The sequence below is a fragment of the Thamnophis elegans genome, chromosome 1 (genome assembly GCF_009769535.1).
Source record: "Thamnophis elegans isolate rThaEle1 chromosome 1, rThaEle1.pri, whole genome shotgun sequence".
In the NCBI taxonomy this organism is placed as follows: domain Eukaryota; kingdom Metazoa; phylum Chordata; class Lepidosauria; order Squamata; family Colubridae; genus Thamnophis; species Thamnophis elegans.
The window spans coordinates 107,784,054-107,797,257 of NC_045541.1; the positions used below are offsets into that span (position 1 = coordinate 107,784,054).

The following is a 13,204-nucleotide window of genomic DNA, read 5'->3' on the forward strand; positions in this document are numbered from 1 at the left end:
TTTATTGAATTCTTTATTTATTTGAAGAAAACACAAAGATAAAAGTATTGTTGTTCCCCTTTAGCAAATCTCGACTTCTTTCTTTCTTTCTTTCTTTCTTTCTTTCTTTCTTTCTTTCTTTCTTTCTTTCTTTCTTGCTTTCTTTCTTTCTTTCTTTCTTTCTTTCTTTTTGGCACAAAGAAATGTTGCAAGTGTTACTAAACAAACTGTGGATCAGCAACCAGCCTGATAACATGACTCAGATATATATCAAAACAAGATTAAAAACAAGGAGACTATTCCACCATCAGCTAACAGTAAAACCTGCTCATAAGAGTTGGGAGGGAGGTAACAACACTATTCATAAATTAGACATATATATATATTTATAATCATCTCATAATCATGTGTATGTATGTATGTATGTATGTATGTATGTATGTATACATATACATATACACATACATACATACATACATACATATACATGATTATTCTTACATTGTAAAAGTAAAAAGTGCAAAAGTATAAGCCTTCAGATTCCCATCAATGTGGAAATCCAAGGGTTACTCTTTTTTTCCCTTTTATACATTGTTAAGTGTGTGAGATTTGTAAACATTGCTACCTGTCCACAGTTTGTTTATTTTAGTTTTTGCTCTTAAGAAACCCAATAGTCATCCATCTATGCAATGGTTTGAGAAGGGGAACTTTTCTTTTGAAACTCCCATCAACAATTAGTGCAAACATTTTAGAGAGTAGGCGGGAAGAGAGAAAGTAAGGCAACAGTTACAAATGGCTCATCTGAAACTTACAATAGGAGCCCTAACATCTGCATTACCAAAAGGGCAAGAAATCCCTTTCTTCCACCAGACTTATGGAGAGGTTCTTTAGTTCCTTCTCAGAGGACACCAGTTTGTAACCCAGTTGTATTAATACCTGCTGGCATGCATTCTGTGTGAACGCTACAATTTCATAGGAGAGGCGGAACCGCCACTTCTCTGCTGTTGCTGCTGAATTTCGGACAGTCCCGTATTTGTGCTTAGCTGAAGACCTGTCTCCTCTTGTATTATTCTGTATCCATCGTTCCACATTGCTATCCATTGGAATACCGAGGAATTCATATATTTCCTCAGTCTTTTTCAGAGGATTCCTAGCTAGGTCTTCATATCGCACCAACATGTATTTGCCTTTCAGCCATGAAGGTCTATTTAAGCCAGTGGATACGGAGTTCAAAAAGTCCTCACAAACAGTGGTGAGCTGTGTCACATCCAAGTTGTAGGGTTTCCTACCTGTGCCATCCCAGATTCGCCAAAGTCTGTAAGTGTCTCTAAATGTTTCGCTCCTGGAAGCAAGGATGCCTCTGGGGTCTCTCACTAATTGTATAATTTTCAGGTTGAGTCTTGGATCATCCACCAAAGCCCGAAGGTCATTGACCTCTGGCACTCGCACTGTTTTGATAGCAACGTGCCCATGATCTTTGCATGATTCGGTAGCTAGAGTCAAGTTCAAAGTGCCACATTTTTTTACGCAGTCTCCTTCTTCCAGAGTGGTATCAATTGGTGCCAATGTCTCACACACTGGTGCAGAGCACAGAGCTTTGCTGGCCCCTCTCCTGAAGAGTCTGTCTGTGGTGTGATTCACCGGCTGGGGTTTGATGTAATTTTCCAAAAAGTAAAGATCGCAATCATAAAGACTCCTCAGCAAATCTCTGCCAGCTCCCAACATGATCCGTCGGTCCATGGAGCCCTTCATCTGTGTTAACTTTGGAATCAAGGTGTACTGGACATGGTAAAGGGGCTCAAATAAATAGAAAACATCAAAGTGCTGATTGAAGAGCTGACCAACAAAAGAAGAACCACTTCTGGTGGTGGCTAAGATCAGGACATGAGTCTTCTTAGAAAGGTTGTAAGAAAAAGTTGGGCTTTCATCACACAGTCTGTCAGCAGATTCAGCCTCCTGATTCAGGCTACAATTCATGGGATTGGGTACAGGGCAACTTTGGAAGGACTTAGTTGTGAAAGTGCGAATGGCTGTGTACTGGATAGCAATGGAGGCCAAAGCAAGTAAGAGGACAGCCTTCCAAGAACATTGCATGGCTGGTCACCTTCATGGAGATTCGTCACAGTTCACTTTAGTATCTGCAACACAATAGAGTCAGTCTGATTGAATGTGAATATTTATACTCCCACAGAACTCACAAACACACACACTGTACAATAGCCTCCTTTCAGGAATCTCGGAAAGTCATTACAAAAGGTATGTGTCTCTATGTATGTGTAAACATTGTGTTCTGTAATCTCGAGATTTCATAAGTACAATGGTTTATGTACACATCTACATTTTCAGCCCCTGCTGAGAAGAAAAAAAACAAAACACCTGAGAGCTTCCCTCTCTTTCCTAGTAAAAAAAAAAGGTGAAAATTGTACATTTTCATTGCCCATGAAAGGCAGTCCCCTGCAGTCTGATCAGCTGTGGCAGCCTACATTAATAGCTGAGGAGTGTAGGTAATGTATGACCCCAGGTTTGTTAATGCTGGAAATAATGTATATAATTCAGGCACAAATTGAAAATATGAACTTCAATCACAAAAGGTAAAATTCAAAAGAATCACATTTTCTCCTTTTAAAAAAAAAGCAATACCTGGGATGGTTAATGGAAGGGGGAAATGGCTTTCACAAGCAATGTACAGCCTACCTTGCCAGAAGGATGCAGAGGTCGGCATGCCAAATTCAAATCTTTACCTATAAAGCATACCGAGAAGTATAATTTCCTATCCCACAGCCTAATCGCCTGCAGAAGAATGACAACAAATTAGCCTTCCCTTTCCCTTTAAACACAATCCTGATTTCATCTGTTTCATGGATTAAGCACACACCTACACAAGGGGGAACACAACCACGGGTATGTGCAGTGTGAGTACTGAAAAATTAACTCAGTCATCTCATCTGCTTCCTGACCTTTTACAGGTTGTTTCACCAGGTTCTTCATTTCACTAGGGGTATGTTCTCACTGGTATTCTGCTTATTTACTTGCACAGAATACCCATTTCTTATTAAACAAACTGACTACATACACCAATCAAATAGGGGCAGGGGGGAAAGAGACTCTTCCGCACACATATTGATTAACCGATTGCCAAAGGCAACTGTTTTCTACATATGATTCAGAAAATTATTGAAGAGGAAAAAGTAATTGAGTAAAATCAATCCAATAGTGTATTTTTATTTTCTAAATTATCAACATAAAAATACCAACAGATAAAATGTCAGCCTTGTGGTGCCTAATTATGAAGACATCTCTTGCAAAGTGTTCAAAAAAAAAACAACCCAACAATTTCTTCTTGTGCAATGCGAATGGATGGACAAACATTTTTATGAGTGAGTCAAATGCTGATCTTCACAGCAACATTCTGTAAAATTAAGATGCTGCTACTGGGAAGAGTTCAACAGTGTTATTCATAAGATTTAAGTCTATGGATACTTTTATTAATAAAGGAGGAATTTGTATATTTTTTTCTTAATTCCCCTTTCCCCCTCAAGAATATTCCTAAAAATAAATTTCCAAAGATTGGTTGACCATTCAAAACAGTTTGGAAGAATATATAGAAGGAATCAAAGAGCAACACCTGCTTTCTTCCTTCATTTGCTTAGAGGCATTACCTGACTCTAAGAATTATCCAGGGCTGTATCACTCCTTTATTCTCAATATTGAAAGTTTAATTCACAGGATGAACCCTTGCTGTGATCCAACATCTCCAGTTGGAATAGATATGTATGTGGGCCTATTTCCATTTCACAGAAAAGAACTTGAAATTGTTGTTTGTAGTTTAGGATTTGAAGCAAAGATGAATAGATCATCATCCTTTTTTGAGGTTCCACTAATAGAAGGCTGACAGCCTCTGGAAATATGCCTAACAGATTTCTTGAAATATTGCAGATTTCTTGCAATAAAAACCATTTTCGATAATGCAACTGCTCTCTCTGGACATATCCACACAATTATTGTTTAAGATGCTTTTGTCCCTGCACTTCTGGAAATTTACATTTAATCCAGTTTATGACAAAGATGCCCAGACTGAGGCATTTGTCAATGTTAGTTTGCGAAATATTTCATCCAGACTGAAGGCTACAAAATCTGTTCCAAGGGGGGCAGGGGAGCTTCCAATTGCTTTCCTTCCTGTTGAAAAAGTTGAATGCAAATATATACTGATATATATATATATATATATATATATATATATATATATATATATATATATATATATATATATATATATATATATATGTATGTATATATATATATATGTATATATATATATATATGTATATATATATATATGTATGTAGGTCTCTAGTTGTTCGGGTTTTCTCCCGCGTAGAATTGGAGATGTCTTGGCGACGTTTTGACAAAGTCACATTCGTCATCTTCAGGCTGCTGCTGACTACTTCAGGTTTGGTGTTTCCAGGAGTAGTGTGGGATCTTGGCTGTTTTGTTCCTTATAACTGCTGGTAGGGGATTAAATTTTAACTGCCAGTAGGGGATTAAGTTTTAACTGCCAGTAGGGGATTAAAACTGATTGAATGGGGGCTTGGGTGTGTCTTGATTAGGTGGAAGTGTGTCATTATTTGGTGGAGGGGTGTTCTGTTCTGATTGTTTGGAGGGTTGTGTTTCCTGTGAGGGTAGGAGGGGTTTTGAAGAGGCTGATTGTGCTTTACCCCTCCTACCCCTCCTATATATATATACACACACACATACACACATATATATATATACACATATATACATACACACATACATACACACACACACATACATACATACACATACATATATATTTATGTTGTATTTGTGCTGATAAATAAATAAAGAGAGACTAGTATAGATCTATTTCAAGCTATTTAGTTCTCATCAGCTAGCCATACCCTTACTGGGATTTGAACCTGTATACATATATACATATATACATATATACATATATACATATATACATATATACATATATACATATATACATATATACATATATACATATATACATATATACATATATACATATATACATATATACATATATACATATATACATACATACATATATACATACATACATACATACATACATACATATATACATATATACATATATACATATATACATATACATAGAGTGTGTGTATGTGTGTTGTAAATGTATCTATATAGACTAAAATTAAATATGTATATTCAAAGTAAAGATATCAAACGTATGCTTTGGATAGCAACAATTTTTAAAATTAAAAAAAAATCTTCTGAATTGGTTTTCACTGTGGTCACCACAAAATCTTCCCTTTCTTATCACTGCTGATAACTAAGCACTCTGTAGTAATTCAAAAATTAAAATAATTATTTTAATTACTCTCATTAAGTTAGCTAGTTTTCTCTAACTTATTAGCTGGCTAAAGAAAATAGCAACTTGGTTATATTATTTCTTATCTGGATCCCTTTCAGTCTGGATTCAGGCCTGGCTACAGTACGGAAACTGCTTTGGTCGCACTGACCGATGATCTCTGGAGAGCCAGGGACGGAGGTCATGCCTCCGTCCTAGTGCTTCTTGACCTCTCAGCGGCCTTCGATACCATCGACCATGGTTTCCTTCTGCGGCGGTTACGGGATGTGGGGGTGGGAGGCACCGTTCTTCGGTGGTTCTCTTCCTACCTCCTCCTACCTCTCGGACAGGTCACAGTCGGTGTTGGTTGAGGGGCAGAGGTCGACCCCTAGGCCCCTGAAATATGGGGTTCCGCAGGGTTCGGTCCTGTCCCCACTCCTATTTAACATCTACATGAAGCCGTTGGGCGAGATCATTCGGTGGCACGGGATAAAATACCACCAGTATGCGGATGATACCTGTCCGCCCCATGCCAACTCAGTGAAGCGGTTGACGTGATGTGCCAGTGCCTGGAGGCTTTCAGGGTCTGGATGGGGGTAAACAAGCTTGCGCTCAATCCAGACAAGACCGAGTGGCTGCTGTGTTTCCCTCCCAAAAATTGGCTAAGCATTCCATCACTCAGGCTGGGGGGTGAAATTTTACGCCCCTCAGACAGGGTTCGCAATTTGGGAGTCCTCCTGGACCCACAGCTGACCTTAGAACATCATTTGTCGGCTGTGACCAGGGGGGCATTTGCCCAGGTTCGCCTGGTGCACCAATTGCGTCCCTACATGAACCAGGAGGCACTCGCAACAGTCACTCATGCCCTTGTGACCTCAAGACTGGACTACTGCAATGTGCTCTACATGGGGCAGCCCTTGAAGAGCATTCGGAGACTTCAGCTCATTCAGAATGCAGCTGCCCAAGCGATTGTGGGTGCACCTCGGTACACCGACGTTACACCTATCCTCCGCGAGCTGCACTGGTTACCGATTGGTCTCCGGATATGCTTCAAGGTGCTAGTCGTCACTTATAAAGCCCTTCATGGTATTGGACCTGGGTACTTGAGAGACTGCCTGCTGCCAATTACTTCCCAAAGGCCCATCAGATACCACAGATTAGGCCTCCTCCAGGTTCCATCTACTGGCCAATGTCATCTGGCTACTACCCAGGGGAGGGCCTTCTCTGTGGCTGCTCCGGCCCTTTGGAACGAGCTCCCCGCAGTGATTCAGACCCTCACCTCTCTCCAGGCTTTCCGAAAAGCCGTTAAAACCTGGCTGTGTCAGCAGGCCTGGGGTTGATGAGTTCCCTCCCTCTCGAATCGTGTGACTGTTGGTTGTCTTTTAATTTCCTGTACCTTTTCTGTTGTAGTTTCTTTGTGTTTACCTCCCCCCCCTTGGGTTTGTGAGCCACCCTGAGTCCCTCAGGGAATAGGGTGGCATATAAATAAAATAAACCTCAAACCTCAACCTCAACCTTGTCAAAACAATTGTTGAATCACTAATCTCTTACATACCAGAAAAGGCTGTCAGCAATTGATCATAAAGGTGAGCAATTGCCAAGTGAAATGGGAAGGAATGGTACAATATTTTACAACAGCCAGAAGTGTTTTACATGTCATAAAGCACTTGTTCTTGGTCCTTGTTCTTGGTCCTTGTTCTTGGTCCTCGTTATTTCAAAAGGTCATTAAACAACCAGTCATAAGCTAAGGACTGCCTGTACTTTGAAACTTCAGCCGGAAAATGCACTGGGGTTTGAATTAACAATGTGAAGGAGATGATTAGAGGATGAAATTATCTATTTCTATTGTCAAAAAAAAATAGTCTCTGTACCATTCTAATGATGAGTCAACTAAGTAATACAGATAAGCTCTCTGTCTATTGAACTAACCTTCAAGTATTATACCAAAAAAAATTAATCATTGAAATGCATGATTTGCAAATGTAAAAAAAAGGAGGGGGGGTTGTAAAATGTGACTCAGAAAAAGGAGAAACTCATTATTTGATTCATGCAAGCACAGACCTTGCATTCTAACCAATGGGAGACACAGCTAAGAAGGTAGCAAAGATCTATTGCTTCTCATGATGGAGTATAGGAGGATGCTATAAAATAGGACACAGACTGCTAGAATATGCTTTCAATATGAAACTTAGTTATTATTTGAAAAACTTTTATCTGTGAAAACATTCTTCCCACCAGGTGCCAAACCAAATACCTCCTGACTCAATCCCCATCTTGGCCCTTGGGGGAAGAGTCAGAGCTTCATGACCTTTCAAAAGGTAAAAAGCATATCTCAGATGGCAACAATTAAGGAAAGAGACCCTCAGGTCAGCGTAAGTCAGCCTTTCCATATTCTACTTTATCTTGACAACTTTACAAAGTGGATTGGTCTGAGAGATTATGGCCTGTTTCATAGGACACTAAATAAAATTGCGAGTTATTATGTGTACTATCTTTGAAAATTGCCCTCCAACAGTTCATTTAGCTGTTTAAAATTTGTAGCTTACCCAATCAAACTAGAAATCCTGGTTTCCAGAAACCCAGTGCAACTTTTTTCAGATTTTGGTGAGGCAACTTACAAAGCTTGCTTAATGAATCATACACAACAGGTAGAAAAAATGGTGGAATGTGCAGATTGACAAAACTTTTGGGCTGAGCCTATTATGTGAACCAGGGGTGGGTTCCTGCCAGTTCTAACCTCTTCTATAGAAGAGGTTCCACAAACTACAGTGCCATTTAGAATGGGTTCCAGCTCCCTCCCCCCGCTCATCTGCACATCATCAAGATGAAGAACGAGAGGAGGAATTCTGGGAATTGAAGTCCACAAGTCTTAAAGCTGTCAAGTTTGAACACCCCTGGGTTTTTTTTAAAGGGTTAGGGGTGCAATGGTCTTGTAACCTGACAGCTTTAAGACTTGCATGCTTCAAATGCCAGAGTTTCTGAGCCAACATTACTGGAGGAGGAATTCTGGGAGTTGAGGTCCTCAAGTCTTAAAGCTGACAGGTTTGAACACTCCTGGGGGTTTTTTTCTAAAGAGTTAGGGGTGCAAGGGTCTTGTAACTTGACAGTTTTAAGACTTGTGTGCTTCAAATTCCAGAGTTTCTGAGCCAACATTTTGGTTGCTAAGCAAGAGCATTTTTAATTGAATTTCACCACATTTTACAAGTTGGCCACGCCCATCCAATCACATGGCTGGCAAGCCACTTCCACCCAGTCACATGGCTGTCAAGCCACTCCCACAAAGCAGGCCACACCTATAGAAGAGGTTCTAAAAACTTTTGAAACACACCATTGATGTGAACATACAAACAACTGGCTTAGCACCAACCAATGAGCTTCATGGTTGAACCAGACCTAAAACCCAGATCTCTCCAATCTTAGTCCAATACATTAACCCTTATATCCACATAAGCAGTTGTTTAAAGTCAAGGAATGATGTCTAAGGCCAATATTTAAAAGGGGCAGTTTATTCCCCTTTTAAATATTGACCTTAGACATTCCCCTCCCCAATATTTTGTACTTCGAGGGAAATGAAAGTTACAATACCTTCAATCTGCTCTTCATTCTGGCAGACTAAACAATCTGTTGGTGTAGTTTCCTTGGCAACCATGTGGAAAATATTTACCACTGCCTTCTCCTAAATTTCCTGCCCCACTTCTCACTCTACCCACAGGCATTTGCAGGCTCTGGTTACTTTTACCAGACTTATTGGTTTGACTATCCCTGTCCCTATTAATGCTAATGTCTACGGGCCTACATTTCTGCCTACAAATGCCTACAGAATTTCTGAACGGTTTCCTATATAAGTAAAAATTCTGACGGATCCTTCTTAGCTTTTCAAGAAAACCAAGGCTGCCTAAGTGCTGCACCCAACAGGGAAAAAAAGAAATAGCAGGCCAATCAAGTATACTATTGTCCAGATTGAATCAGAAGTTTTGTCCCAAATATTTAGATTTTTGTCATCCTAACAACCCTCAATCACCCTCACATCAAGCTTGTGGGATAAATCAACACTTCAAGCAGCACAAGACCATCCAGAATGTTCTGCCTGGGCATATAAGAACAAGGAGTTAATCATGCAATACTTAACTGTTTCAATGGGTAACATGTTGTGCAGCTGTTGCAGGATAATAGCATGTCCTGCTGTCCTCTGCATCCCTATTGTGAGCTTCCTGGCTACAGAGGAAGATTTCTATGGGAAACAGAAATATTATATTAATGTTCTCTGCAGCAAATACATGTTCTTCAAACAGGACATAATATCGGAAAAAAATTGAGTGGACAAGATTTCCTGTCCTCATAAATGAGCAATGGCTATTTCCACAGATTTTGCCTCACAGCACAAATGAATAATATCAGTGTTTTCTTGAATAGCTACCAGCAGCGGAACTTTGCATCCAAGAGTTCCCTATGGACTCTTGAATAGCAAAATCCTGCCAGCAGATGTATTTGGTGCTCAATGTTTGAAGCGATGTACCAAGCCTCCCTGAGGTCATTGCTTGCTTCTGATCTTTACTCCCTTTTGCATACTTAAGATCATGTCAACTATATTTAACTAACTGATCCCTTATCCACAGGGAGAGGAACTTATACTTAACTAATGCTGTTGATATTCAATTGCAATTTAGATGGCAAGGTTAATGACTAAAGATGCTGGGATTTGTAATATAGCAACATTTAGATAATCACAGCATTCCATGGCCTTAAGAGCTCAATTTATTATTATTCCCTGATGAGCATAACTACATTTGACCACCTTGATTTTCATCTCTTTATGAAACTACATTGGCCTAATTTCCGGGCGAACCTATTGCAAGTCAAATTAATGCAGCTTCCTCTGCAAACGTTTATATTTAGATATCTCTGTGAGTTGGATGCTATGTATCTACAAGCCTGACAGGTAAAGTATGAGAGGCTTCATGTTCAACGATCATATGTTCTTGCAGTGAAAATTCATATCCAGAGTATATCTTGCTTGTGTCTGAGAACAAACTTTGATATAGCATTCCTTCTGATCTTCTTTCAGTTGGTTGGAGGTGGGTGGCATTCACATTGAATAAAATAAATAAATAGACTGTTAATTTTCAGTTTTTTAGTCCCACATGGATCTTATCATATCTACATTTTGGGCTATATTCTATCCAGCCAAAGATAATTATTTGCTATCATTTAATATCTCTTGCATTATCTAGGTAACTCTTTATATCCACATTCACCTTTATTATATACTTGTGCTTCAGTATTTCCTCTTTATTGCACAATATTACCAATTCCCTTAATGGAAAACAGAATTTTCAAGTATCCTCTGTGGTCAACTGTTCTATTAATCAGAAAGATGAATAATTTTTCCATGTTTTTAAGTGTAATCATTTCTATTATTATGCTTACATTTATGCCAAACACTGCTAAGCCCTGATCATCTGCAATAGAAAGAAGTGGCTGAAAGACTACTATTCTCTTCTCAGGTCATGTTCTTAGGACAAAGGCTGTTGGAATAGACTATGATTGGGTGTATAAACACAGTTAGGGTTTGTCTGTTTTAATCTGATGGTCGTGACTGTCTTCCCCTTTTGCCTTATTGCTATGTATTTTGATTTTTAACTGCTGGAAATGGGGGAGTGCAAAGATCATCCTGCATGCAGTGTAAGATCTTTCCATATATTTTGATAGGTTGTTAATCAGCATTTGTTTAGTAAAGTGAGCTTTACTGTTTACTTCTGTTGGTGAGGGTCTTTTTAAGTTAAGTACCAGTACTTGAATGATGAGTAATTCCTGACTATGAGAGCTATGTGTCAACTCTGAAGCGAACTTGGCTGAAGCTGTATTTTCCTATCCTCATACTTGCCACAAACTTTGAAAGGGGGAAGGGAAGGGGGAAGATAGACCGGCTACCAGTCAAAACAAAAAGCTTTCTTGTGGGAACCAAGGTCATTCCAACAGGTGTCAAGTGAAGGAGGAGTGACCAAGCAGCTTCCCAGCTACTTTCATTGGGTAATGTGACTGGTGTCATCTGGGAATGGAAATATCTGCTCTTTTAATTAGGGGGAAACTGCAGAAATTTTTAGAGTTGGTTTTCACTAGTTGTGCTGATATGATGTATCCAATAAACATGTTCTTTGGCGAATCTACCTGCCTCGGAGTTCTGCTTTTGATGAATATGTTACTCGGAATGTTGACACTATGAAGCAATGGAACAACCTGTCTCCTGTGTTATGGATCACTGGAGGTTTTCAAGCAAAGATTGGATTGCCATTTGTTGGAAATGGCATGAGGATTCTTGAACTTGACAGGGCATTGGACTAGATAATCTCCAAGGTATCTTCTTCATGATTATATAAATCAACACAGCACTCATAAAAATTTCCTACACTGGAGGTTGTGGCCAAAAACATGCTTGTAAGTAAGTAAAGAACATCTGTTTAAATTAATTTCTATGACAAATTCCTTCTACCTTAGACTAAAATGATATCAACAGGAGTACAGAACATTTTGATAATAATCTCATTCAATAACTTTGGACTGCACATGCAAATGAAAGACAGAAGCTGAAAACAGATGTTGCTGCATTTTGGCTATGGGATTTGGCTGCACAGACTATGCTGGCACTTTTACTCTGTCCCAGAATGAGCTATATAAACTGCACTCAGGGAGAAGTATCTTCTTGGCATGAGGAAAATAGTATATAAGCCCAGAATCTCTTCCAGCTGATATGAACACTTATAATATTTTAGACATGTCCTGTAAAGTTCCAGGGTAGACTATATTGAAGAAGTACTATATAACTGAACATATACTCTTACAGCACATATGAGGCAACCTGACATTCTTCATCATCATAATTTTATCCCATAATTTTTCCAAAAATATTAGAGTAACCTCTTTGATGTACCCCATATTTAGCAATACATGCAAGATAGGTAAGCTAACAGTGAAATGACTGACTTCACAGTCAGTCTGATCAAGTCCTGGATTCAGTTCATGACATCACACTGATGTCCATCAGAAATGAAATCTGGCCATAATATGAAACAGTATCTGACATTTCATCAGTACTCTCTGTCTTGTATTCCCTCAGGACCAAAATATGCATGAGTGAAAATAAAGACAAAGCTGCTACTTGCTATTTATTTACACTTGGAAAAGGAAAACAATAGACTAGAGTTAAAATCCAGAAAGGGATTTGTTTACTTTTTTCTTCTTGCATATAATGAATCTGGGTTTCCCTTTGCTCTTTAGATTAGTAAAACAGCTTCCATATTTCCCACTTTACACATAAACACAAGCATACAATTTCTCTGCATCACAAGGAATTTAAACTTCCTCCTTTCTCCTGACAAATTTCTTCCTCACACCGTAAACAAAGTGAGAAATCCCAGCAGCAGCCCCCAATGTGTAACTATGTTTTCATTCATTGGTCTAGCAACTCTCTTCCTTAGCCCTGGGACCGCAAGATATTTATTAAAAGAAACTTCTGAAAATAAACAGACACAATAAAATACATGTTTGCAAAGTCAGATATTGTACACATATCCAGGCCTGGTATTTGGGATTAGATGGAGTACTGCCACTCACTTAATGACTGATAGCCACAGATTATCAATCACATAAACACACAAAATGGTTTTAATAGACATTTTTTAATAAGTGGTATGGGATGAGACACATTTTAAAACAGAGGATATTCTGTTTTTGCAATTACAATGGGAAAAGGCTGTTTATGTAGCAGCAGGTAAAACTTAGAGAGGTGGGATGTTCAGTTTTAGAGACTGAGCATAAAATGCTGACAACAAATGCTGTGTAAATCCCAGATTAATTTACCCA

At 39.0% G+C, this 13,204-nt stretch overlaps 1 protein-coding gene across 1 annotated transcript; it reads right to left on the bottom strand.

The window, feature by feature from the left end:
• Positions 1–813: 813 nt before the first annotated feature.
• CHST1 (carbohydrate sulfotransferase 1) lies at positions 814–2,073 on the bottom strand. Its single transcript, XM_032209791.1, has one exon. The coding sequence runs from the start codon at positions 2,071–2,073 to the stop codon at positions 814–816; it is 1,260 nt and encodes a 419-aa protein (XP_032065682.1).
• Between the last annotated feature and the right edge of the window lie 11,131 nt (positions 2,074–13,204).

What these genes read in the sequence shown, in the direction of transcription:
- CHST1 (XM_032209791.1), bottom strand. Translation starts at nt 2,073, where the DNA reads ATGCAATGTTCTTGGAAGGCTGTCCTCTTACTTGCTTTGGCCTCCATT.